Raw genomic sequence first — 25,026 nt, 5'->3', positions numbered from 1 at the left:
TTTTTATATGGAATACTGTGGAGCCAAATTTTATATGGAATACTATGCAGCCATAAAAAAGGATGAGTTCATGTCCTTTGTAGGGACATGGATGCAGCTGGAAACCATCATTCTCAGCAAGCTATCGCAAGAACAGAAAACCAAACACCGCATGTTGTCACTCATAGGTGGGAATTGAACAATAAGAACACTTGGACACAGGAAGGGGAACATCACACACCGGGGCCTTTTGTGGGGTGGGGGGACTGGGGAGGGATAGCATTAGGAGATATACCTAATGTAAATGATGAGTTAATGGGTGCAGCACACCAACATGGCACATGTATACATATGTAACAAACTTGCACATTGTGCACATGTACCCTAGAACATAAAGTATGATAAAATAATAATAATAATAATAATGAGCTTAAAAAAAAAGTATATTCAAACAATGGAACATTATGTAGCTAATAAAATTATACTTGTTAGAAATATTTAATGATGAGGGAAACACTTAGCATATAATGTTAAGTGAAAGAAGCTGGTTATAAATCTGACTATATTGTGTGGTTAACTATTTAAAAATACACACTTGCAAAAACACTAGAAGGAAATACCCTTTGTAAATGTTGGCAGTTGTTGCCTCAAAGTGGTGGAACTGTGGAAGGTTGTTAGTTTTTTAGTACATTGTGGTTTAATACATTTTCCACTATGGTGGCTTACAATTTTTATGATAGATTTTTTAAAGCTCTGAGAAGGAAGAGAGAGAGAGACAGACAGACACAGAGAGAGTTAGAGATAGAATGAGAGACAGAAAGAGAGAGAGAAACAGAGACATGGTTGATGTCTGATGAAGACAAATTCCTGCTAAGTTCCCACGTTAGGGATCTGCAATGAACTCAGATGAATGCCCTGATTCCTGAGCAGAGTCTAAAAGCACAAGATTGTCAAGAAGGCACCCACCCTGGGATATCTCCAGGATCAGTTTTTTTTGTGTCTTTTTGTTGTTGTTTGTTTGTTTTTTTCTTGAGACAGGGCCTCACTCTCTTGCCCAGACAAGAGTGCTGTGGCGTGATCTCGGCTCACCACAACCTCCGCCTCTCAGGCTCAAGCGATTCTCCTGCCTCATCCTGCAGAGTAGCTGGAATTACAGGCATGCGCTGCTACGGCCCGGCTAATTTTTTTGTTTGCTTGTTTGTTTGTTTTTAGTAGAGACAGGATTTCACCATGTTGGCCATGCTGGTCTTGAACTCCTGACCTCAGATGATTCAGCTGCCTCAGCCTCCCAAAGTGCTGGGATTACAGGCGTGAGCCGCTGCACCTGGCCTCTAGGATCAGTATTGGCAGATATGTGACAGAGCCAGGCAAGCTATACTGCCATGGTGACTCTAGGTCAGTTTGAATCCCAGAGTCACCATGGCAGTATAGCTTGCCTGGCTCTGCCACATATCTGTGGCCAATTTTCTTCACTTCTCTCTGTCTCAGTTGACTCATGCATAAAATGGGAATCATAATCATAGAACCTACCTCTTGATTTGTGAGGATTAAATGAGTTTATACATGGGAAACATGACCCAGCACATAGTACATGCTCAATAAATTAGCTGTCTAGAATTATTTTGCAGATGAGGCCCAAAAAGGATTAGAGCTTTGCTCAAGATCATGTAGCTCCTAGGGGTCCAGTAGGAGTGAGAGCCTTTGTCTCTGGACTTTTTGGTGCTTTGGTTTTCTGCACTGTCTACAACCACTGTCTTCAGACGAGAGCCAGAAGCTGATTAGCAAAGTCCACACTGGTCACAATGATGTCATTACATTTCTAAGGACTGACTAATAGATCTTAGCAAATATACGGAGAATGTTGCCCTGGAAATGAAGTAATATATTTAAAAATCTGTGTTGTGGAACACAAGTGAGAGAGAAGACTGATTGTCAGGTGTGTCAAATGCCAGGCTCTTCCCACTTGTCATTTGGCAAATAGGTACTGAGAGCCTATTATCTGCCAGTGCAGGGGATGCTGCAGTGATCAGGCAGCCTCTGTCTTCACGGGGCTCACTGACTTCAGCCCAGTGCAAGCCCTAGCTCATGCACAGCTCACTGACCAGGACCAGGGAATGTCGTCAGAACTCAGCAGCCCCATGTCCCAAATATGTTGTGGCCATGTTTTAACAAAATCTTCTTGTTTTAGGCTCAGAGAGAACATGTGGGAATGAAAGGACAGGCTGAGCCCAAAGGAGAAAAGGTTTGTGCTGTGACCATCCTGGGGAACACTTTGGCTCCTGATCAAGTGTCCTAAGCATGTTATTTGGGTTTGACTTAGTCCACTCTGATCAAGCGGATCGCAGAAGCAGCAAGAGGGCTAACCCCAAAAGAAATGGACTTGTAGGTCTGGGAGAATCATGAAAAGGGCACTGGGCAGTTCTGGCCGAGTCTCTTCTCACCACCTGGTGGCTGTGGCCAAGTCCCTTGACCTCCGTGGGCCTTGGCTTCTCTATCGAGTATCAAAGGGTCCTATGATTCCAAACCTGGCTCTGCCACACATCTGCGACCAGTTTTCTTCACTTCTGTGTCCGAGCTGTGGGCTCTGTCCCTGATTTTCTTCCTGGGAAAATGTTGGGCAGACAAGAGCTTCTGAGGACCACAGGCCTAGGTTTGCCTTTTTGTAGCTGTGGGATCTCCTGAAAGTTCTTTACTATTTCTTTGCTCCAGTTTCTCCATCTGTAAAATGGGGGTGGTCATGATGACCCTCTGTGGGATGACATGAGGGGATGTTTATGGAAGTGCTTTAGCTGGTGTCAGTCACTGCAGGAATAACAAATTCCTCTTACCAAAACACCTGCTGGTGCTAAGCTGTTCCCAAGGCGATGTGTCGACAGTGACCCCAGTCAAGAGATCCTGCCCAAGGAGCCTGCTCTGGCCATAGGCAGCAACTTGGCTGCCTCTGGGAGCCTTCTCATCCCCACCGTGACCCTGGTCCTCTGCCTGCCTCGCCTCCCTCCAGGCTGCATGGAGGCCATTCCTTGTGGCAGATGATGCTCCCGTCCTGGGACCTCCTGAGTGCCTACGGGGGTATGGGGAAGGGAGGGCCGGGGCTAGGGAGGGCGGTGTCCTCACTTATCTCTGCCTCTGGCCATCTCAGTGGACTTCAGATGCCAGCAGGGCTCTGGGGTGTAGCAGAAGGCTCTGGGAGGAGGCCTCACAACAGACAAATTTGGGGACTTTACTGTGGACATTTCCACTCTCCTTTTGGCGGATCTGGCCATCCTGTCACTTTGTCAAAGAAGCCACTTCTCCGGGCACTTTTTGACAGCCAAAACCTCCTGGGATGCCACTCTGTCATTTTCTTTCATCTGCCTCCTTTCCAAATGTGTGCTTCTGTCATTTGAAAAGCATTTTCTGGGGCACCAGCCTTGTGCCAGTTGCTGGGACCTGGAGGTGATTCAGGCACTGTGCCTGCCCTTGAGGGGCACATGGTCCCAGAGGGGCAGGCTGCGAGCAATGATGTTGCTGTAAAGGTCACAGGCCCTGGTGGGAGGAGCAGGTGGACAGGGCAGGCTTCAGGGGAGTCCAGATTGGGCCTGGGCACCGGTGCTCTAGCAGGGCCCAGACCAGAGGGTGGAGATAAATCCTGGAGGAAGGGAGGGTGTGTGCGATGCATGCTCATGCTGGTCACCTCTTTCCACCACAGCCGGTGCTGTCCAAGTATGGCTCAGAAACAAAGGGCTTCTGAGCCCTGGGGTGGGACAAGGCGTTCCCTCGAGCTGTCTCTGCGAAGGACAATGCCATTTTTCATCCCGGTGTGATCCTGATTTTAAAGATGAGCATGATTTCTACAGAAAGATGGGGAGATGGAAGGAACAGGGTTACAGCACTTCACTGAACATTTTGTTCTCTTTAGGGTGATGCTGGGGAGGAGATTCCTGGCCCGCCTGAACCTTCTGGGCCTGTTGGACCCACGGTGAGATTTCCATCCAGGCTTGTCACACACACAGGTGTAAGACCAGGGATGCAGCCAAAACAGCCACAGGCTGAGGACTCTCCTTTTTGGCCCCCAAAGTATCTTGCAGTCAGACCCCAGGGCTTTCTGCCTCTGCTAGGACTCTGCAGTGTGCAGCAGCAGAACTGATTTCTATCCAGTTTAAATCCTGTACCTTGAGTGTCCCAGAAGTTCTCCAAACTCAACACTTCCCAAACTGGACTCATGACCCATGCCCCAGACCTGCTTCTCCTCCTGGGTTCCCCATCTCTGGGAATGGCACCCCATCTACCTGGTCAGCAAGAGAGAAACATCCTTGAATAGTCATCTCCCTTCCCCGGCCCTGTCCAGTGTGTCCCCAAGTCCCCCTGAGTCTAGCTGTGTAGCGCCTCCTCCTCTTCTCTTGGGCAATGGCACCAGCCTCCTAACTGGTCTCTCTGCCTCCATATCACCACTTCCCTTCCCCCACACACATGTGCCCACCACTGTGACCTTCCTAAACACAGCTGTAACCCCGAAACCCAGGTCTTCCTTGGTGCCTCTCGGGGGTGCTCAGTACACACACATTCAATGAATAAATTAGGCCCTGCCTGGTTCCCGTCTTCAGGAGTTAAGTACCGGAAAGGTGTTTTGGAGATTCCCCTTGTTCTTCAGATACATTTGATGCCATTCAAGTATGCACTGAGGGCTCTCTGGGTGCTCAGCCTCCTGCTGGACTCTGGACACCCAATGTGGCCCAGGTTTGGGCTGGCTCTTGAGGAGCCCTAGTTTAGAGGAGCTGACAGACACACGCACAACTAAGCTTCAAGTCAAGTGATCCTAGCATCTCATTGAGAACTTGACAGAGGCTAGTGGGAGCACCAAGGAGGGAGAGAAGAATTCTGCCTGGAAACGGGTAGGGAGGGCTTCGTGGAGGAGGAGACTGTGGAATCGGGCCTTGAAGGATGAGTCGGGAATTGAAAGGCAGGAAAGGAGGCTGAGGATATGAATGGGCTGCACAGCTGGGAGGCGGCAAGGGAGAAGAGTAGCTGTAGAGGGGAGTGGGAGAAAAGTCAGAGAGAAAATGGGGAGCAGAAGTTATCGGGCTATAGGATATAGGAAAAATTTCCCCATTTTGGAGAAAACTTTCAGCGATGTGGCTGTCCTTGGAGTCTGGCAGTTAAATGCAAGTTGTGGAAATTTCTTCTCTCTCCAGGCGGCAGCAGAGGCAGAGGGCTCTGGCCTGGGCTGGGGCTTGGACGTCGGCTCTGGCTCTGGTGACCTGGTGGGCAGTGAGGAGTTGCTGAGAGTGAGTGTGAAGGAGAACACGACCTGGTGTCTGGGACTGCCTTCAAAATAACCCCAGAGGGAGGGACGTTGGGGCGGGGGACAGATGAAACCGGATTGGCCGCCTCTGGGGTTGTTGGCAGTGAGCTCATGGGGGTTCATTCTGCTTTTCCCTGTACTTGTATATATGTTTGAAATTGTCCACTTTGTCAGTTGCATCGTAAGTGAGTATGAGCCTACATTTATCTTCAGGACCTCCTCGCCCCACCTTCTTCCTTTTCCCAGTGGGCTTCTGGAGTAGGCTGCCCCGCAGCAGGTGTGCCCAGTGCCCTACACCTCTGCCAATTGGCTTTCGATCCTCCCTCCCCCTCCTCTTACCCTATTCATTAAAGAGAACTGCTGGCCTTGTCTCTGGGTGGCATATTCTACTTCAGCTTCCAGAACCTTCCTGAAATATCCTTCCCTTATGCACCCTCTCCCTGCCTCCCTTTCCAGACTACTCTTTCTCTTTGGTGCCTCTTGCTCCCCTGGCCTCCTGCCAAGGCTGGGGCTCCACCAGCCCTTTCTGAAATTGCCCCCTGGGGAGCTTTTTCCTTCTCTAGCTGCAGCTGGTGCCTCTGTCCCTGAGCGCCTGTGCTGAATCCCTGGTTGAAAGCTCCACTTGGCTGCTCCTCTGCCTACTCCTCATGGCCAGGGCTAGAAGGGTTCTGGACTCTGTGGGTAAATGGAATGGGAGTCAAATGAATCTCCCAGCCTGGTGGGATCAGCCAGCCCAGCAATGGTCTAAAAACACTAGTGCGCTTCAGAAAGAGTTTTAACAACAAGGCTACACAACAAGCAGTTTTTGACTGACCTCACAGTTAATCAGAAAACTAAGTTCGCCAGGGCACCTCTCAGTATTCCAGCTAATTGGGTCTTTCTTGTATTCAGACTTTTGGGAGGAAACACACTATGATGGGCTCAGAAAGACCGAGATTCAAATCCCAGTTCTCCTATTAACTAGCTGTGTGTCTGAGAGCCCTTGAGTCGCATGGTCTCACTGAGCCTCAGTTTCCGCATCTGCTCAGTGGGAACACCAAACCCTACTTGTAGGATTGTTGTAAGAATTTGAGAGAATGTAGGAAGCACATATATTCAGTATCTCATTCGGTATTCCCCCACTGTTTCTAACAGAGTCTCTGTGTTTTTAGGGTCCTCCAGGGCCCCCAGGGCCACCTGGCTTACCTGGGATTCCAGGAAAACCAGGAACTGATGTTTTCATGGGACCCCCTGGATCTCCTGGAGAGGATGGACGTGCTGGTGAACCTGGGCCCCCGGTGAGCAACTGAAGTCTTCTCCCCATCTCTGCGACTGTGGGACTTCCTTTAGCCAGGGAGGGGTGTACAGATGGCAATACCCAGCACTGTCCAAGTTTCGCGATGAGGAGAGAGCAGCTAGCTGTTTGTAAACAGAAATCCTCCTCATCTGAATCATTGCTGAGATTCAAAAGAAGCAGCAGCCAAGAAAATCATCATCCTACATATTGTTTTGCTGCTTTATCATAATCAGTACAGATGGTCCCCTACTTACAAATGGTTCAACTTAAGATGTTTTTGACTTTACAATGGTGCAAAGTGATACACATTCAGTAGAGACTGTACCTTGAGTACCCATGCAGCCATTCTGTTTTCACTTTCAACACTTTATTATAAAATAGGCTTTGTGTTTGATGACTTTGCCCAACTATAGGCTAATGGAAGTGTTCTGAGTATGTTTAAGGTAGGCTAGGCTAAGCTATGATGTTCAGTAGTTTAGGTGTATTAAATGCATTTTGGACTTAAGATATTTTCAGCTTACAATTGGTTTATCAGATATAGCCCCATTGTAAGTCGAGAAGCATCTGTACAGGAGACACAGATTCATAAAGAATCTTGGAATCATAGGCCATCAGGGCTGGGCCTGGGGTAGGAGACCCTTGGAGACCATGTGGTCCAACCCTGCCTCTAACTTCCCCATAGAGGAGGAATGTGATCCAGAGAGTGAAGGACTGTTAACCGCAGGTGCACAGTCAGCAGTGACCCAGCCTGGGCCAAGGACTAGGTTCCTGCCTTGCACCTGACATGAGGCCTTGGGCCCACCATCCTCACCTGCCTCCCAACCCTGCCCTCCTTTTCTAGCAAGCATATATACATGATTCTCAGCAGAAATGTTGTGGGTTGATTTTCACTGATGTTCCCCAGGGCCCTGAGGGACAGCCTGGAGTTGATGGAGCCACTGGCCTTCCTGGGATGAAAGGGGAGAAGGTACGGGGAACACGGGAGGGTCCTAACACATGGGTGTCACCGGGCCCACACTATTCTCTCTGACCCCTAAGCCTGACCTTGCCTCTTATGTGACTGACCCCCTGGCCTTCTGAAATCCCCTGCTGGCCACTTCTGCTGAATGTCCCCATCAGGGGACTCATCATGCCCAAGCCTGAACTCAGCACCTTCCCTGCCCACTCTTGTGTGTCCTTAGCCTCAGTGAATGGCATTGCCATCTACCTGGTCACCTAGAGCCAGAAATGGAATCTTCTCTAACTCCTCCTTCCCTCCCTTTCCTACTATGATTGGTCAGTGCCAAGATGGCCCAGTCTGACCCCCACATCTCTCACCTTTCTCTCCCCACTGAGCTGGACTCATCTCTTCTCACTCTTACGGTGGCCTTGGGCTCCCCGTCGCTGTCCCATTCTCTCCACCCACCCTCCAGCCTCCTGCCCAGTTCACCTTCTTGTAGTAAGCTCTCGTCAGCCCCTGCCCTGGCTACTGAGAAAAGATCAAGGGCTCCACTGCCTGCAGGACACACCCTAGCTCTGTGCAGACCACTGGCCCTTCCTGATTCTCACGAGCTGCCACTCTAGCGCATCCCCCAACTCCTCACATGGCCTCTTGGCCGGTGGGCTGGTTCTGCCCAAATGCTCTGGGCATGCTTTTCCCTTCTGGCCTCCTGGCCTTTGCACATGGTTTTCTCCCTGTTTGGGATATCCTTTTCCTTTTCTCATCCTCCAAGACCCAGTTCAGATACATCCTGTGGGGAGCTCTCCCTGACTCATGAGCAGAAAGCACCCTTCCTTCCTCCGCTTTCTATGAGCATCATAGGAAGTTCCCATGCTACTGACAGTGACACTAAAGGTGTTAGCTAACCTGTCTGCTCCTCACTGCCACCCTGACATAGAGCATGTAGTACTGCCTCTCTCTCCTTAGAACCTAGCACAGGCCTCTATTAGTGTTTGATGCATGAATGAAATTTCCTTTGGACACCGTTTGTCCGCTTTTGCCAGAGTCTGGCCTGCCTTCATCCTCTTCATTCTCTGTCTGTAAGCTGGTCCTGCCTCCTGTCTGCAAGCCTGTGCTGGTGCTACCTGGGGCGTGTGTGTGTAGGGGGTGGTTCCTGCCTCTGCAGTGTTCACAGCTTGATGAGATAAGCCATGTCTGTCAAAGGAAGGCAATAAAGACAAGGTGAGCCCTGGGCTAGGGATGCGATCAATGGGTTTTACTGGGGCCTAGAGGAGGAAGAGTCCCTCTCAGCTGGGATCGGAAGTGGGGCCTTCTGTGAACCTCTCATGGATAAAGACGTGGAAAATGCTGACTCTGTAGACACCGCCATTATTGCTGAACTGAATTTCTAGTTTCCGTCAGCTCTGGAGTATGTTTATTTTAATTGGAGCCATAACTCAATTTTCGTGGAAAGCTTATTTCTCAGAAAAAGAAACAATTGTCAAGCTTTATAGAACTCATTTTACGTGTACCAACGGATTCATAAGAAATTAAATTTTGCAGGAAGCACCACAGACCTACACTCTTCTTACCTGTTCTTCTTCCAGGCTTCCCCCACCCACCCACACACATCCCTCCCATACTCTGTCTCAAACTTAAAGATACCCACACCCACAACTGCATACAAAACACCCTTGCACACACACTCTGCAGCTGCTTGAAGAATCAGCAGTGCACAAAGCAGCAGGCTTGCCTAGGGTGAATGTTGGAGATCAATCATATTTGTTTCTGAAATTTGCTATGCATCTCAATTTGTTGCACTGTGCACATATGAGGTTTTCTGACAAGTAAAAGCAGACTTGGAAAGAACTTGGAAATGTGCATTTGGAGACCTGGTGGGAAACCTTGCACATGATATTTACCTTAAAAACAAAACAAAACAAAACCAAAAAAACCCAATAAACCAAGGTACATATTCAGTATGTAAAAATGACAAAAAATGTGTTAAAGGAAATGAATAACTTCAGGGCTGTAATAGATCGTAAGATCCAATGACTCCCCATCAACAGTATCTTTCCTTCAACTTGCATACCTCTAGTGACAAGGAACTCATCTCCTGCCCAGGGAGTGCCTTGCACCGTTGGATGGATCCACTTGTAGGGAAGTCTTTCCATTTGCTGTGGTGAAATCAGCCTCCCTTCTCTTTAGCACAGCACATAGACCAATCTAGGCAGTTACCTAAAATGGAGTTTTCCCTACAAAGAGTAAGGTTCAGGTTATTTAGCTGGAAAAAAATGTTTTGTATATAATAATTATTATTATAAAATATGAGATTGAGATCAAAATATGATGCTCATTAAGAATTCATCAAACATCTTAAGTATGAGCTAAGCTATGAGGACACAAAGTCATAAGAATGATATAACAGGCTGGGTGCGATGGCTCACACCTGTAATCCCAGCACTTTGGGAGGCTGAGGTGGGCAGATAATGAGGTCAGGAGACCAGCCTAACCAACATAGTGAAACTTCATCTCTACTAAAAATACAAAAATTAGCCAGGTGTGGTGGCACACACCTATAATCCCAGCTGCTTGGGAGGCTGAGGCAGGAGAATCGCTTGAACCCAGAAGCCGGAGGTTGCAGTGGGTCAATATCGTGTCATTGCACTTCAGCCTGGGTGACAGGGTAAGACTCCATCTCCAAGAAAAATTTAAAAAAGATTGATACAACAGACTTTGGGGACTTGGGGAAAAGGTGGGAGGGGGTGAGGGATAAAAGAGTACAGATTGGGTACAGTATACCCTGCTCAGGTGATAGGTGCACCAAAATCTCAGAAATCACCACTAAAGAACTTACTCATGTAACCAAACACCATCTGTTCCCAAAAAAACCCTATTGAAATTACAAAAATTAAAGTATTTTTAAATGGTACCTCAAAAAAATTTATCAAATAGATTATTCTATGCTGAGTTCGATGATAGAAATATTCCTTACTTTATTTTTCCCAAATCAAGATGAGCAACTAACTCTAAGATCTTTAGCCCAAGAAGGAATAGGTGAGGAGTAGCCTGCTTTCTCAGCGGTAGAATGTTTCTAGAAAGAATGCAGAAGAACTTGCTGGAGAAGACAGATCTCTGAAAAATCATTTCTTTCTGCTTTTGCCCCGCAGATTCTGCCATTCAGTTCTTTGGAACACACCTGACACTGTTAACAGTTGTTGATTTTCTATTTTCAGAATCTAAGTCATTCATGTTATTCTGCAGTCTCAAAAGGTACTGGGACACCCAGGCAGGAAAGAGTTTGTGCTTGGAAATTTTCTTCAGTGTCCGAAATTACTAAGGAATGCTGAATTGCCAGTAATTGCCTTTGAGTAATTTCACTGAGCTGCCAAACTGTCATTGTAAAATCAGCTTCTGTCTTTTCCACTGATGTAAGAGAAATACAATTAAATCATCATCACCTTCCCTTTCTCCAAGCAATCCCAGTTGGTCTCTGAACAATTCTCTAAACCTTGTATAAGAAAGGATAGAGAAGTAAGCTGCTTTTGCCTAGGACCCAGTAATGGGTTTAGACCTTCTAACAACATGTTTAAAAGAAACACTGAAATAGTTGCCTAATTTCCTATTTTATATCTTCTTTCATTATCAGAAGTGTTTGGTTCAATATCTGGATTATAGGCCTCCATAAAATTAAATAGATGGCTGGGTGCAGTGGTTCACACCTGTAATCCCAGCACTTTGGTAAGCCGAGGTTGGTGGATCACCTGAGGTCAGGAGTTCGAGACCAGCCTGGTCAACATGGCAAAACCCCATCTCTACTAAAAATACAAAAAATTAGCTGGGCGTGGTGGCGGGCATCTATTATCCCAGCTACTCGAGAGGCTGAGGCAGGAGAATCGCTTGAATCCGGGAGGCCGGCGTTGCAGTGAGCAGAGATCATGTCATTGCACTCCAGCCTGGGCAAGAAGAGCAAAACTCCACCTCAAAAAAAAAAAAAAAAAAATCAAATAGACCATAGTCAATTGTAACAGAAAAGAAACTGGTTATCAGTATTACAAACAGCAGAAGGAAAACCAACAGACATCCTCAAGGCGGTAAGATGTGCTGTCTCAGAAGCCACAAGGGAAAAAAGAATTCTCGTCTCCATTAGGTTCTTTGAGGTTCCTGTGTGCTGAAATTGAGTAATGTCCTTAGAAAATCCAATTCACCACAGTAAGCCAACATTTTGAATCAATTCTAAACCACGATGTTGTAACACACAGCACTACTGTACCTCATTCCTTTGCAATGTTTCCATTAGTGAACTGATATCTCCATATTTCATCACTTTTAAAACCATACTTGCAGCTCTGCTATTTGGAATTCCAGGATTGCATGCATGCCCTCACTGCACAAAAATTCTCTCATTAAGAAATAATGTACAACTCCAACATCACCATTTTGGGAATAGGAGCCTTCCCTCAGCCTGTTCATTGGAGCTCCTCCTTTTCGCCCTGCCTGTTCACATAAATTCCAGTCAGGTGGGCTCTTCTACCCACAAGTTAATCTACTCATGTTCCCAGCTGATGGCCATCTTATCTGTGGGTCAATGGAATGGATTTGAATACTCTCTTTTTACCATGTCTAAGCTGGATAAAATCATCCAAGACCATAAACCAAGGCCCATGATATCTTCTAGAACTTCCTTTGAAACTCTGTAAGATGCACTCTTGATTGGAGAGGAATGAGGAAGCCAACTGAAACAACTCAGTTTTTCACTTTATGGACATAATTTTCTGTAACAAGATCAGCTGGCAACGCAGCTACAAGGTTTTTAGAGGGAGGCTATTTTAGTTTCTGTTTCACAACAATCCTGATGGTAGTTTGACTTGTTACTGAAAAGATGCACAAGATTGTCACTTTCATTGAAGACAGATTGCAATGGGCAGCCAGCAACAAGCCAGTCATACCCAAGAGAAGCAGACATAGCAACTGCAGCTCTGGGTTAGGCAGTAAAATGGGCATCCAGTTATTGCAGTCATGTTTCCACTGCAGGTGGAAGGCCACGCTTAGTTTCCCCCTGGTGAGGCTGGCCACCAGGGAGGTGACAGAGCCCAGTCACTGTCACTTCCTTCACCGAGCACACCTTCTCCTCCCACCTCCCCAGAATGGCCAGAGTGTCCCTGCTGGCTCCTTTGCAAGAGAGGCACCAAGGTTCTATGAGGCTGCCCTGGGAGACCTTATGGAGGGCTTTGATTGCAGAAATTCCTTGCCAGTCCAGCCTCAGAGCCTGCCTCCAGAGCCTGGTGCCTCACCTGGAAGCCCAGCCCACCCTCAGCCCCTGTGATCCCCATTCCTAGGCCAAGAACTGGGTAGCATGTCGCAATAGGAAAACACTGCAAGAGATGGGACCTTTCCCTTGCCCCCCGCATGCTCCCAGACGTGAGGCATTTGTCTTCCTCCAGCATCAGGCAGAAGCCCTCACCTAGCAAATCCACGAACCTCACCCATGGGAGCAGCCAGTTCCCTGGGGAAGGTTATCACAGCTACCAAGCAAACGGCATGGGCCCAGGTCTGTGAAGGAGAAAGGGGGAGATTGTTGCGTGGTGTTGCCTGTTGTGTGCAGGCAGTTTTGCTGGACACACCATGGCCTCATCTTTCTCATCTACCCTGAGAGCTTTGCTTAGGCTCATACTCAACTAGAGTCCCAGAGTTTCAGAACTGGAAGGAACCTGCAGATTGCTTTAGTCCCTTTTTTTCTGTGCCCTGGCAGAGCCATGGGACTTTGTGGAAGTGCCTTAGGGCTGGTAGGTGAGCGACAGAGCAACTCTACTTCAAGCATTTATTAAAATTAAATTTTAATTATAAAAGTAATATATGAATATAGTTTTCATTGCCTCCTGTGTCCTATTTCCTCTTTAATTATTTTTGTTAGAGTAGGTCCTCCAGTCATATTTTCACAGACTGTCTGTAGATGGCAAATTTTCTGAGACCCTGGATTTTTTTAAATGTTTTTATTTTCTTCTCATTTGGTTGAGTATAGAATTCTGGGTTGAAAGTCATTTGCCCTTGATGATTTGAAGATGATCACCATCATCTTCCAACATCCAGTGTTGTCAACACAAAGTCAGATTCACTCTGATTGTCACTCTATTGGAGGTCGTCTGATTTTTCTCTTTGGCAAATTTGGGGATTTATTTTTCTTTATTCTTGGTGTTTAAAAATTCCTCTGCATTGTTACTAAACGTGGATTCTTATTTTTATTTATTTATTATCATTATTATTATTATTTTGAGACAAAGTCATGCAGTGGTGCGATCTTGGCTCACTGCAACCTCCTCCCAGGTTCAAACGATTCTCCTGCCTCAGCCTCCTGAGTACCTGGGATTACAGATGCACACCACCACACCCAGCTAATTTTTGTATTTTTAGCAGAGACAGGGTTTCACCATGTTGGCCAGGTCTCAAACGCTGACCTTGTGATCCACCCGCCTCAGCATCCCAAAGTGCTGGGATTATAGGCCTGAGCCACTGCGCCCGGCCAATGTGAATTATTTTTTAAATGTATTATTTCATTTATCCTTCTTGGTACTCTATGGACTTTTTTTGGGGGGGTGGGGTTTGGGGGGTGCCTTTTAATCTGGAGACTTCTGTGTTTTTTCAGAAAATTTAAACACTGCATTCCTTCTATCTCTTTATTCTCTCCTCTGCCACTCCAATTAAACCAATGTTGGAACTTCCAATTGTGGCTTCCGTCTCTCTTACTACTTTGTCATTCTGTCTAGGTCTTTTTACCCTCTCCTGTTGCTTTCTGGGAGAATTCTGTAGCCTGATCTCTGTATTAATTCTCTCTTCAGGTGGGTCTATTCTGTTATGCAGTCCTTCTGCAGAGTTCTGCATTTCGACAGTTTTCTATTTATAATTTCCAAGATCTCTAACTGGTTCTTTTTCATAACCACTGTTTTTATTTCATAATGGTGTGTCTTTGTTTCATGGCTATGTTATCCTCCCTTTTCTCTGTGAGAACGTATGTCTTACACTCAATGTCCTATTGGATTGTTTTCTTAACTCCATTTCCTTGGATGTAATTCTATAGTTGAATTAGTTGTTTCTCACAGTGTTGCCTTGCCTCAGATGTTTGTGTTTCTCTCTTGTGTGTTTACTTGTGAAATTGGGATCCTGCCTTAGCCTGTTTTCTGCCTCTGTTGGTGCAGACTGTTGGGAGGTAGGCAGTAGCCCCTTCTGAGACATGCAGGGTTCAGGAAGGGGGTGGAAGGAATAAGATGTGCCATCAAGCAGGGCACCTCAGTGGCTCATCTTCCGTGTGTAGGGTGCTCCTGGACCTCACAGAGTTTCCTAGTCATCTGGGGCTCTGCCCTATGTCTTTGGCCCAATAAGCAACTCTTATTTTTCTGAAATTAAGGTACCCATATTTTCTCCTTGGCAGGAGTGAGGGTGGGAGGGGAGGGGAGATGGGCAGGGCCGGACAGCTAGCTTCCTGCAGAATTTCAGCCTGTCTCCCTTCTGGGGCCCAGGGGCCACATCATGCACCTGACTTCCATCACGGCTTTGCAGCAGACTTTTCTCCCTTTGGTTTCTCTTGATGGCTGAGGCCCCTGTCTTCAAATTCCCTGTTTTCCCTTTGCCATTTCTATTTTGGATCTAATGCCACTCCCCATCTTATTTTTGAGCATGGCTATTTTAGAACTATCCATTCTCTCATTTCCATGGATTTGATATAAGAAGGAGACTGTAGCCCAGAAACAATAATGACTGGGGGAAAGACATAGTCTTTGATGGCTGGTACATCAGCATCGCTCTCAGGATCTCCTGTGTGGCCATGCAATTGCTGACTTCATCTCTTGCAGCTGCATTTGTGGTTTTCTCAGAGATTCTCCATCTGGGGCCCCCCTACCGCAGTCCTCTGATGTAGGCCAGCGTCCCCATAGCTGACCACTCATGACCACCCATGCCCTTTGGTCCTCCCCTCTGCTTGGAGCTCACAGCAGACTCCTTTCTGTGAGATCTGCATCTAACCCCCGGGAAACTGTAGTGTGGTCCCCACTGGGCATGGCCATGCAATCTGCTCTAATGCAACCTCCTCCCTGATTCCGTCTTCTGGGGACTACTCCAGCCAGCTTTGGGTCTTTAGTTATTTCCAGAAGACAGCCAGTCATCATCCCCCATATTTCCAAAAATCTAGGGGATACATTTCAGATCTTGAAGCCCCTTCCCTCGCTTTAGAGTGGGTGAAGTACCCTCTACCTCCGTCACGGGAAGGGGACCACTCCAGTCCACTGGGAGCTCTCCAAGCGAAGTCTTCTATGATCTCTCCCTCGTTAATCTTTAACTTCTCTGGTTTACTCTTGAGGTAGGTGATGAGCTGATGGCTGAAAATTGGGTTTCACAAGCTTTCAGCAGGACCTGCCCAACAGACTGGCCCCTATTGTAATGTATTTGGTTTGGAGACACCAAAAGTCTGAGACAGAAGGAGTCCTATTTTAATATCCTATTACCTAAGAGCCCATAATTGTGCATTGACTTCAGAACATACCCAATGAGATATGCATTAATTGTTCCTTGTTTTTGTTTTTGTTTTTTTCAGGGAGCAAGAGGGCCTAATGGCTCAGTTGGTGAAAAGGTAAAATAAAAAAAAAAGAGCTTTCTTCTCCCTCCTTCCCTTTCTTTGAGTTTACTATAATTGGACTGCTGGTCTGGAATATTGAACATATAAATGTCAAGGAACAGAGAGGAACACATCTCAAAGGAATTGCTCAGAGAAGGCAGAACAGCTGGGGATGGTGGGGAGTAAACACCCTTTGATGTTTTCTCCTTCCTCACCCCTCCCTCCAAATGCATTCAGATGAGTGCATCAGCTTATCTCCAAGTGAAATGTCAATTAACAAGACAGCTGTTTCTATACCATTAAGCAGTACCGACCGGAGAATTCATCAACCTAATTAACTTCAAAGAGTGATTTTCTGATTCAGACATGCGTGTTGTTCCTTCCATGAGTGAACCCAGGGCTGGATAATCAGCCTGCCCTCTTTCCTACAGGGTGACCCTGGCAACAGAGGCTTACCTGGACCCCCGGGGAAAAAGGGACAAGCTGGCCCCCCTGGGGCCATGGGACCCCCAGGGCCTCCTGGACCCCCTGGGCCCCCAGGCCCTGGATGCACAATGGGACTTGGATTCGAGGTACTTTTCGCCTTTTCTGTGGTTATAAAAATGATGTGTACTAAGAGCTCCTGGAAAGACCAGCTAGCTAAACCCTGGTTTCAGGGCAGAGGCTGTGCAGATTCCCCTGTGAGCTGCCAGCTCCCAACACCACACCTGGCACAAGTAGGTGCTCAGGAACTGGATCTGAAATTCTCATTCTTGCTCGTTCCCCAGGATACCGAAGGCTCTGGAAGCACCCAGCTATTGAGTGAACCTAAACTCTCCAGACCAACGGCTGCAATCGTAGGTCACCTCTGAAACCTTCATTATGAGGGTTGTCACACTGTCACGCTACAGTGAGGAAGCTGTGGGCTGCATCCCGGCTCTGCCACTCTCAATAACTCACCTCTATGCCTCCAGCCCCCAGCTGTGCAATAGGGAAATGAGATGCTCTTTACAGCTTGTGTCTTTGAGGAGCAGCGTAGAAGTTTTGCAGAAAACATGATGTGGAAAGAGAACGTGAAAATCATTTTTATCTCTCTTCATCTATTTCTCTCTCTCCCTCTCCCACTTCAGTCTCTTACCACTAAGCATCTCGACTTATTCCTCCCTCCGTTTGCGCCATTCAATGCACACACTTTGCCCCAGGTCAAAGCCCTGCGCTCCTGACAGGTGCCCCTCCCTACTGCCTCCAGCCCCTGGCAGGTGTTGTCCATCTCCTACCATGATGTGATGCGGGCTCTCAGGAGGACCAATCCCCTGGATATCATTCTCTTTGTTAAATGGGACCCAGAGCTGAGCCTTTTAGTCTAGGAGGGAGCAGCACGGCCCCTCCCATGACTGAATGAGCAGACCTCCCTCATTCCCCAGAGGCAAAGGGCCCTAAGATTCAGGGTCAAGAGGACCCTCACCCAGTGCTGGGAGAGGGCCTCTGATTCTCTCACTCTGTGGGGTGTTGCTTCCTTCTGACTCCAGAAGGGGTATTTTTCGCTTATCCTTGGTTCCCATTGCCTGAGACAAAATAAGCATAAAAACTTAGGAGGAGATAGCAAGATGAGAGGCTAGATGGAGGTGAGCAAAGTGACTAGAAGAATATTTATGTTTGTTTATTTTTCCAGGGTCCCAAAGGAGAGAAAGGAGACCGGGGACCCAAGGTGAGATTACAGAGATCACAGAGGTAGGGGCGGGAAGGCTTTCCCGCCTGGTTCTAGGAGCATCATCCCTGTACAGTGAATTTTTTCTCACTTCTCGCTGCTTTGACCAGGGAGAAAGGGGGACGGATGGAGCCAGTATTGTGGGACCCCCTGGGCCGAGAGGGCCACCTGGGCGCATCGAGGTCTTGTCTAGTGTGAGTATCATCCAGGTCAGAGCTTGTCTACATATTTTCCAACTTTGCCAAAGGGAAGAGAAGGTTGTCCATGACTTCAGAGCTGCTGGCTATGCAGGGGGCATGTAGCCAGTGCCTGGTGTTAGAACTTCCACCTGCCAGCACCTGTCTGTTCCTCCCCCAGTTCTGCTGTTCTCTCACATGGTGCTTCCAGATTTGTCTCTTCTGATTAGCATTTGGGGTCAATTGAAAAAACAGGCTAGGAGTATTAGACATGTTGGGGTCTTGAAAAAGCCCCAGATAAGCAGTGCACGCCTTCCCCAGCCAAGTGCAGAGCACATTGAGAAATAAAGCCAAAGATGAGGAGGTAGGCCCAGATACTACCTTGATTACTGATGGAGGTTAGGTGGAGGGACTTCACCCAGTGGGAGAGCCACATGTTCCCGCCAATCAGACGGACTTATCCATGGGTTGATGGATGTGCTTCCCAGAGGCAAGGAGATCTGAAGGAAAGAAGTGTGACTGAGCTGGGCATGCCCCTTGATGCTTCCCAAACTGCCCATCAGGAAGGTCCCTCCACCTCACCACGGAGAGGGTACAGAAGCCAAGAGAAGCCAAGGATTACATCTTTCATGTCACAGGAAACATCTTTGTGTGCTACCTTTAGATGGCTCTTTGATAGTCTGTTAAAACTAAAGCTAAAAATACCCATTCTCTAAAATCCCACATGGGAAGATGTCCACACAAATGGAGGAAAGCATCTTCTTCCCAACTCTCCTCAACAAGGAAGACAGTAACTTCATCCTTCAAACCCCCGTCATGGTACAGCAATGGCCTATTTACATGTCTGACTCCTCCACCTGCCCTCTGGGGTTTTTTTTCTTCTCTGTATCCCCACCACTGGCCTCATAGTGCTGGTTTAATCAGTGTTTGCTGGATGAAATGTTGGGTGTCATTGAATTATCTATTCCTATTTAAATACTCTGGCATAAGCACTCATGAGCATGCACTCTGCATCGGGTCCATGCTAGGCTCTGTGGGTGTAAAGATAAGTAAGGCCAGGCGCAGTGGCTCACACCTGTAATCTCAGCACTTTGAGAGACTGAGGCAGGAGGACTGCTTGAGCCCAAGAGCTCAAGACCAGCCTGGGCAACATAGCAAGACCCTGTCTCTGATATTAAAAAAGTTTCTAATTAAAAAAATTAAAAATACAGATAAGTAAGACAGAGTTCCTACCTTCAAGGAGCCTCCAGTGAAGTCAGGAGAAAGGCTGTAACAGAGCTGTAACTGAGAGGCAAAGGAACATAAAGACAGGAACAAGGGAGAAAAGACTGTTTGGGATATGAGGAATCAAGGAAGACTTCCCGGAGGAAGTATCTTTGAGCAGGGACTGGAAAGCTGAGAAGGAGTTTACCAGGTAGGCATGGAGGATAGAACTTCCAAAGTTCTAGTGGCAGGGACGCCCTGAGCCAAAGCAGAGAGTAGGACAATGTGGTGTGTGCTCCAGGCCCAGGGAGCTGACTGGCAGGGGATAGTGTGTATGGTCGTGTGTGGAGAATGATGGAAATTGGAGAGAAGGCTGGAATGTGGGCTGGGACCAGATCATGTCCTTTTGATATTAAGACATCACATCATGAAAAATCCTGGCCCTTCAGAGAGAAATAACATCATGCTGGTAGACCACAGAAAGACAAGCCCCAAATAACTGGAAAAAGGATGACTAAAGTTAGAAGAAAAAAAAAAAACATGATTTTTAAAAATCAAATATGTGTAAGTGTGCGGGGAAAAAGGTAATCTCGTGTACTTCTGGTGGAAGTGTAAATTGGCCCCTTTGGATGGCTCTTTGGCAGTCTTTTAAAGCTAAAAATATCCATATTCCAAAATTCCACATGGAAAGATCTCCACACAATATGGCCGAGTGAAAAAAGCAAGTTGAGGAGTAATAGAGCCTGATGCCATTTATGTAAAATAACCACATGGACAAACACACACACCCCAACACTGTGTTTTCTGTGGGTGCATGTAATATGTATATGTTTAAATTCTAAAAAGAGAAGACATTCGGATATTGTGTGATGTAAAAATTAAGTAAAGGAGGAAAGTGCGAAGGCGGCTTGGAGCTGTTTTATAGGAAGGGGGCGGGAGAGCTGTGTTTGGCAGTGGGCTGAGGGCGTTCTCAGTGTCTGCGGTGTTCTGCTATGCTGGGTGACTTTAATTAAAGCTTTGTTGCCAGGAACAAGGCAGAACACATGACATCCTTTGTCCTCATTGTCTGATTTTTCTCTTTTCAGTCCTTGATCAATATCACCCATGGATTCATGAATTTCTCGGACATTCCTGAGCTGGTGGGGCCTCCGGTTGGTATCTACAGCTGCCTCAGAATGTGGCTTTTCCCCAGACGCCCCTGTTGAAACAAAGTCGGGGTGCTCTGGAATCCCTTTAGCTCCTGAAGCACAGAGCTAGGATATATCAAATAGAATGGAAAGAAAGCTTTGCACTTTTTGAAAAGTTGCTTTCACATTAATTTGATCGTGTGGAAAGTTGTGTCCAAAGCAGTGGAAGCTTCCAGTCCTGTGCACCAGAAATATGTGTCCTGGAAATCAGAGAATGCCAAGTAACAAACAAATAATGTCTGTTGCACACGTTTGGCCTGCTTTTATTTACATTATCTTATTTCACAGAATAGGAGGAGCCTGGAGACATCTTTCCTTGTGCTCAAGGGAAACTGGAGCGTGAGGAGGAAATGGACTCATTCTAGTCTTTATAGCCCCATTTTAGAAATCTGGAAATTATCTGTGTGTTAATTTCCAGATCTCTAAAATGGGGCTATAATGTGTGTAAGAAACATACATTATTTTTGGCCAGACGTGGTGGCTCACGCCTGTAATCCCAGCACTTTGGGAGGCTGAGGCAGGCAGATCACGAGATCAGGAGTTTGAGACCAGCCTGGCCAACATGTTGAAACCCTGTCTCTACTAAAAATACAACAATTAGCTGGGCGTGGTGGCGTGTGCCTATAATCCTAGCTACTCGGGAGGCTGGGGCACGAGAATCACTGGAACCTGGCAGGCGGGAGTTGCAGTGAGCCAATATTGCACCACGGCACCCCAGCCTGGGTGACAGCGAGACTCTGTCTCAAAACAAACAAACAAAAAACCCGAAATATGCATTATTTCTGCATGTTGGCAGAGTTGACTCATGGCACAATGGCCCTTAGACGAAGGAAGCTTCCTCCTACAGCCTGTAGAATAAATCCTCATTGCATCTCCCAGCATCTGCTGGTCAGCAGCAGGGAAAGGAAGGAGCTCTGGCTTTGGGAGCCTTGGGGTTCCAGCCCCATCTTCTCCACACACCACTCTAAGCCCCTGATTCTCTTCTCTGATGACACTTCACCAGCCTTTGAGGCAACTTGTAAGAAATGAGGGATGTGAAACTGCTTAGCACACTGTGACGCTCTGTGCAAGTCATTGTGGAGACAGGTTTATACCTTCACAGCTGTGCAATGCAGATGTCCCAGCCTCTCCTGCAGATCCCCGTGAGGTTGCCCTGAAGCCCATTCATCCAGGGGAAAATCTAGTGCTGCCCCAAGATTCCTGCAAATATCTGCAGACTCTTCTGGCACCAGGTTTCTCCCCTGCTGAGTGACCTCTCAATGTGAGCTACCTTCCTGTCTCCTCTGTACTGCATCCATTTGATTTCCATGAAAACAAATAATCCAAAATACCTCAATAATGAAACCCTAGAGCAAACCAGATAACAAGTGAAAGTTTCTTCCCAAGAGGTCTTTGTTTTCCCCAAGCTATTGGAGGTTTCGGGTATTAGGTGGGTGGATACTGAAGCAAAACACAGACAGACTAAAACCAGAGATTGGGCATCCCTGTCCTCACAGTCCCTGGGCCTTGTCTGCCTGCATTACCATGCCTCCACCCCTTCTCTCTTTTCCTTGCTTTCTTTCCAGTCGCTGTCCTCCCCTTGGCAAATCCAGACCCTCACAGGGCCCCTTCATCCCTAATGCTGTGTCAATCTGTCTTCCCAGCTGTGGGAGCATGCTGAGGCCTTTGGAAGGGGCTGGGAGGGAGGGGGTCCTGCTGACTCTGGAAATGCTGCTCCTAATCCAGCGTGCTCTGTCTTTGGCATGTCACAGGGGCCGGACGGGTTGCCTGGGCTGCCAGGATTTCCGGTAAGTACAACCCTCGCCCTCTTCTATCTGTGCCCTGTGGCAGCGATCATTCTGTTCCTTCCACGTGGAATGACATTTCCTCCATGTCTGCATGACTGAGCTCCAGTGGCATCTTGTTCGTTAGCTTTTTCTTGGTGCTCCCACTTGGAAGTGTCCCCTTCTTTAAGTCCCATAAGGCTTTATTGTCACCACTCCTGTGGTTCTTTTCTGCCTTAAATAACAGTTATTTGTGCCCTTGCCTTTTTTTTTCTTGACCATCCTGTGAACAACTTGTGGAGGGTTGGGTTTTACTTATCTCTCTCTATCCAGGACCAATCGAAACCTGAAATAGCAGTTGGCTTGCTATGAATGAAAGTGGACGAGTCAAGTATTTCAAGTAGATAAATCCCTAAAGAGAGAGGATGATGGCGATGGAGGGGGTGCAAAGGAGGGAACCATGGACTAGACATCTAATAAGTAATCATCTGTGTGCACCACTATGGGGCTTTCACCATGGAAGGTGAAAACATGCTTCTGTGTGGAAAGAGATTAGTTTTGTCTAAAAGTTTGAGCCTGTCTAAAAGTAAGGCGTGGCTTCAGTGTGGGACCTGGGTGATTTCTCCAAAGCACTGCAGCTCTGAAAGGCCTAATGCCAATGTGTGACATGCATTGCTTCTGGATGAATGAAGGAAATGTATCACAAATGTAATAGAAATTTGTTCTTGATGGTGGAATGATCAGTGGCCTCCTTTTCTATTTCTTTATAATTTTCTGAATGTTTTATTTATTTATTTACTTATTTATTTTGAGACGGGTCCTCACTCTGGTCATCCAGGCTGGAGTGCAGTGGCTCACTGCAACCTCTGCCTCCCAAGCTCAAGTGATCCTCCCACCTCAGCCTCCCAAGCAGCTGGGACTACAGTCATGTGCCACCATGCCTGGCTAATTTTTTGTATTTTTGATAGACATGGGGATTTACCATGTTGCCCAGGCTGGTCTGAAACTCCTGAGCTCAAACAATCCATCTGCCTCAGCCTCCCAAAGTGCTGGGATTACAAGCATGAGCCACTAAGCCTGGCTGATTTTCTGAACTTTTTACATTTTCTAAAGGCACGTATCATATGATAACACTAAAAATACTGCTAACTAGACATTAAAAAACAAAAGAGAGAATGGTGACCATGGCCATGACTGTGACCATGACTCTTGGTTAGCAGAAGAAAAGGCCAAACCCCTGAGCTCCAGCCCTGGCTTGGCTGCTCCAAGACCTGGGGCACGTTTCAGAGCACATTCTCCTCTAAATGAGTGGTCCTGTGTTCCTGAGGGAGTCCAGGACCTCCACTGCAGGGAGTAGGGAGGGGGCCAAATAGGCATATACCAGGCCACTGACCTGCAATAAGGGAAACTTCACTGGACATATTTGTATATATTAGGCTTTCATTTAAGACTTTATTTGGCGAAAAAAAAGGAAAGAAAGGAGTTTCACTGCTAAACAATAATAACAAAGAGTTGAAAGCCACTGCTGTAATGGGTAATTCACTCTTTCATCCAGACAAGACAGGAACCTGTGAAAAGTTAAAATAGCAAGAAAGTGTTGAAATGCCTTTTTGAGGCAAATGTGGCTGTGTGAGTCATTGTCACAGGCATTCAGTGTCTGTTGGAGTTGAGAAGAGGTTGCCTCTGGCTGCGTGTGTGGATTTGGCTCTGCAGAGGGGTGGGTGGGCATTCCTATGGGGGGATGGCATCAGTGCTGGTGCAGAGGCAATGAGGGAGTGCAGAGAGGCTGCAGGAAAGGAGTCAGCCTGATGGTGTGGGAGATGAGATATTGATGCCTGGCTGGGATGGGCTGGGGTGCCAGGCTAAGGTACCTGTGTCCCATCTCATAGGTAGTGGGGATCCAGAGAAGAGGTGGGAGTCGTGGAAGGGAATAGTGGAGGAGGCGGGCTGCAAGGTGGCCTGGAGGAGCCGGGGGCAAGCAGAGGCAGCAGGCCCAGATGATGGACTGGCTCAGTAGTACCCAGTTGGAGGAAACCAATGTTTAAAGAAGTGTGAAGCCTCAACACTCAGTGCTATCTTCTTTCTACCAGACCACAATTTCTGGACCACTTAAGGTTAAGAAAATGTCATAGATAATCCTGACTTCCACCTGCCTGGGGGATGGCAGTGTCTATTCTACTGTTTGGAAAAAATATATATATTTCTGATTGATTTATGCATTTTAATCTTAACAAACAACCAAATACTATATAACAATTCCTTCCAGGGCCCTAGAGGACCAAAAGGTGACACTGGTTTGCCTGGCTTTCCAGGACTAAAAGGAGAACAGGTAAGAGGGGCCCATGTATCTGGCTTTGGAATTTGCTAAATATTTCAGATTGGCTGAAAGTAGCTATTAACTTTTCTCTTCTTTGAGATAAAATTCACATACCATAAAATTCACCCCTTTAAATTATACAATTCAGTGATTTTTGGCGGGCTCATAAGGTTGTACAACCTCCTGATCTACTTGGTAATTCTAGAACATTTTCATCATGCCAGAAAGAAACCCCATACTTATTAGCAGTCACTGTCCCACTGTTAACGGTTTTAATCTCCAGGTTCTCTATGAGACGAGAAGGTACGAAGTGGGTAGTGAAATTGATTTTTATCATAATTTGGAAAGAGAACTCAACTCAACACTCCTTTGTTCTCACACACACTGTGCTTTGTCTAATCACCTGCTGGGCATCCCATTAGAACATGCACTGCCTGAGGGCAGGCATCCTGCCAGCTTCTTTTTCATAGCTCCAATACTAATATGGGGCCTGGTATACAAATGGTACTGAATACACTTGTGGGCAGAAGCATGTATAATTAATGAATAGAACAAATGTTAATATTTATAAGTTATAAGTTGGGCATTCTGCAGTTGAACAACAGTCTTGCTCCAGAATCTCTGGAATAAATA

General features: G+C 46.9%; 1 protein-coding gene across 3 annotated transcripts in view; it reads left to right on the top strand.

The window, feature by feature from the left end:
* COL15A1 (collagen type XV alpha 1 chain) overlaps nucleotides 1–25,026 on the top strand; it is a 127,172-nt gene that overhangs the window by 74,258 nt on the left and 27,888 nt on the right. For all 3 annotated transcript variants that reach the window (XM_077965657.1, XM_028835028.2, XM_077965658.1), the window contains 13 exons: nucleotides 2,168–2,221; nucleotides 3,878–3,937; nucleotides 5,151–5,243; nucleotides 6,412–6,537; nucleotides 7,441–7,503; nucleotides 16,040–16,075; nucleotides 16,492–16,632; nucleotides 16,828–16,896; nucleotides 17,712–17,747; nucleotides 17,858–17,941; nucleotides 20,212–20,277; nucleotides 22,065–22,100; nucleotides 24,343–24,405. In XM_077965657.1, coding sequence (XP_077821783.1) covers nucleotides 2,168–2,221; nucleotides 3,878–3,937; nucleotides 5,151–5,243; nucleotides 6,412–6,537; nucleotides 7,441–7,503; nucleotides 16,040–16,075; nucleotides 16,492–16,632; nucleotides 16,828–16,896; nucleotides 17,712–17,747; nucleotides 17,858–17,941; nucleotides 20,212–20,277; nucleotides 22,065–22,100; nucleotides 24,343–24,405 — 927 coding nt within the window. The remainder of the gene's footprint in view (nucleotides 1–2,167; nucleotides 2,222–3,877; nucleotides 3,938–5,150; nucleotides 5,244–6,411; nucleotides 6,538–7,440; nucleotides 7,504–16,039; nucleotides 16,076–16,491; nucleotides 16,633–16,827; nucleotides 16,897–17,711; nucleotides 17,748–17,857; nucleotides 17,942–20,211; nucleotides 20,278–22,064; nucleotides 22,101–24,342; nucleotides 24,406–25,026) is intronic.

Source organism: Macaca mulatta, chromosome 15 (genome assembly GCF_049350105.2).
Source record: "Macaca mulatta isolate MMU2019108-1 chromosome 15, T2T-MMU8v2.0, whole genome shotgun sequence".
Classification (NCBI taxonomy): domain Eukaryota; kingdom Metazoa; phylum Chordata; class Mammalia; order Primates; family Cercopithecidae; genus Macaca; species Macaca mulatta.
This window is presented reverse-complemented; position numbering and strand designations above follow the sequence as displayed.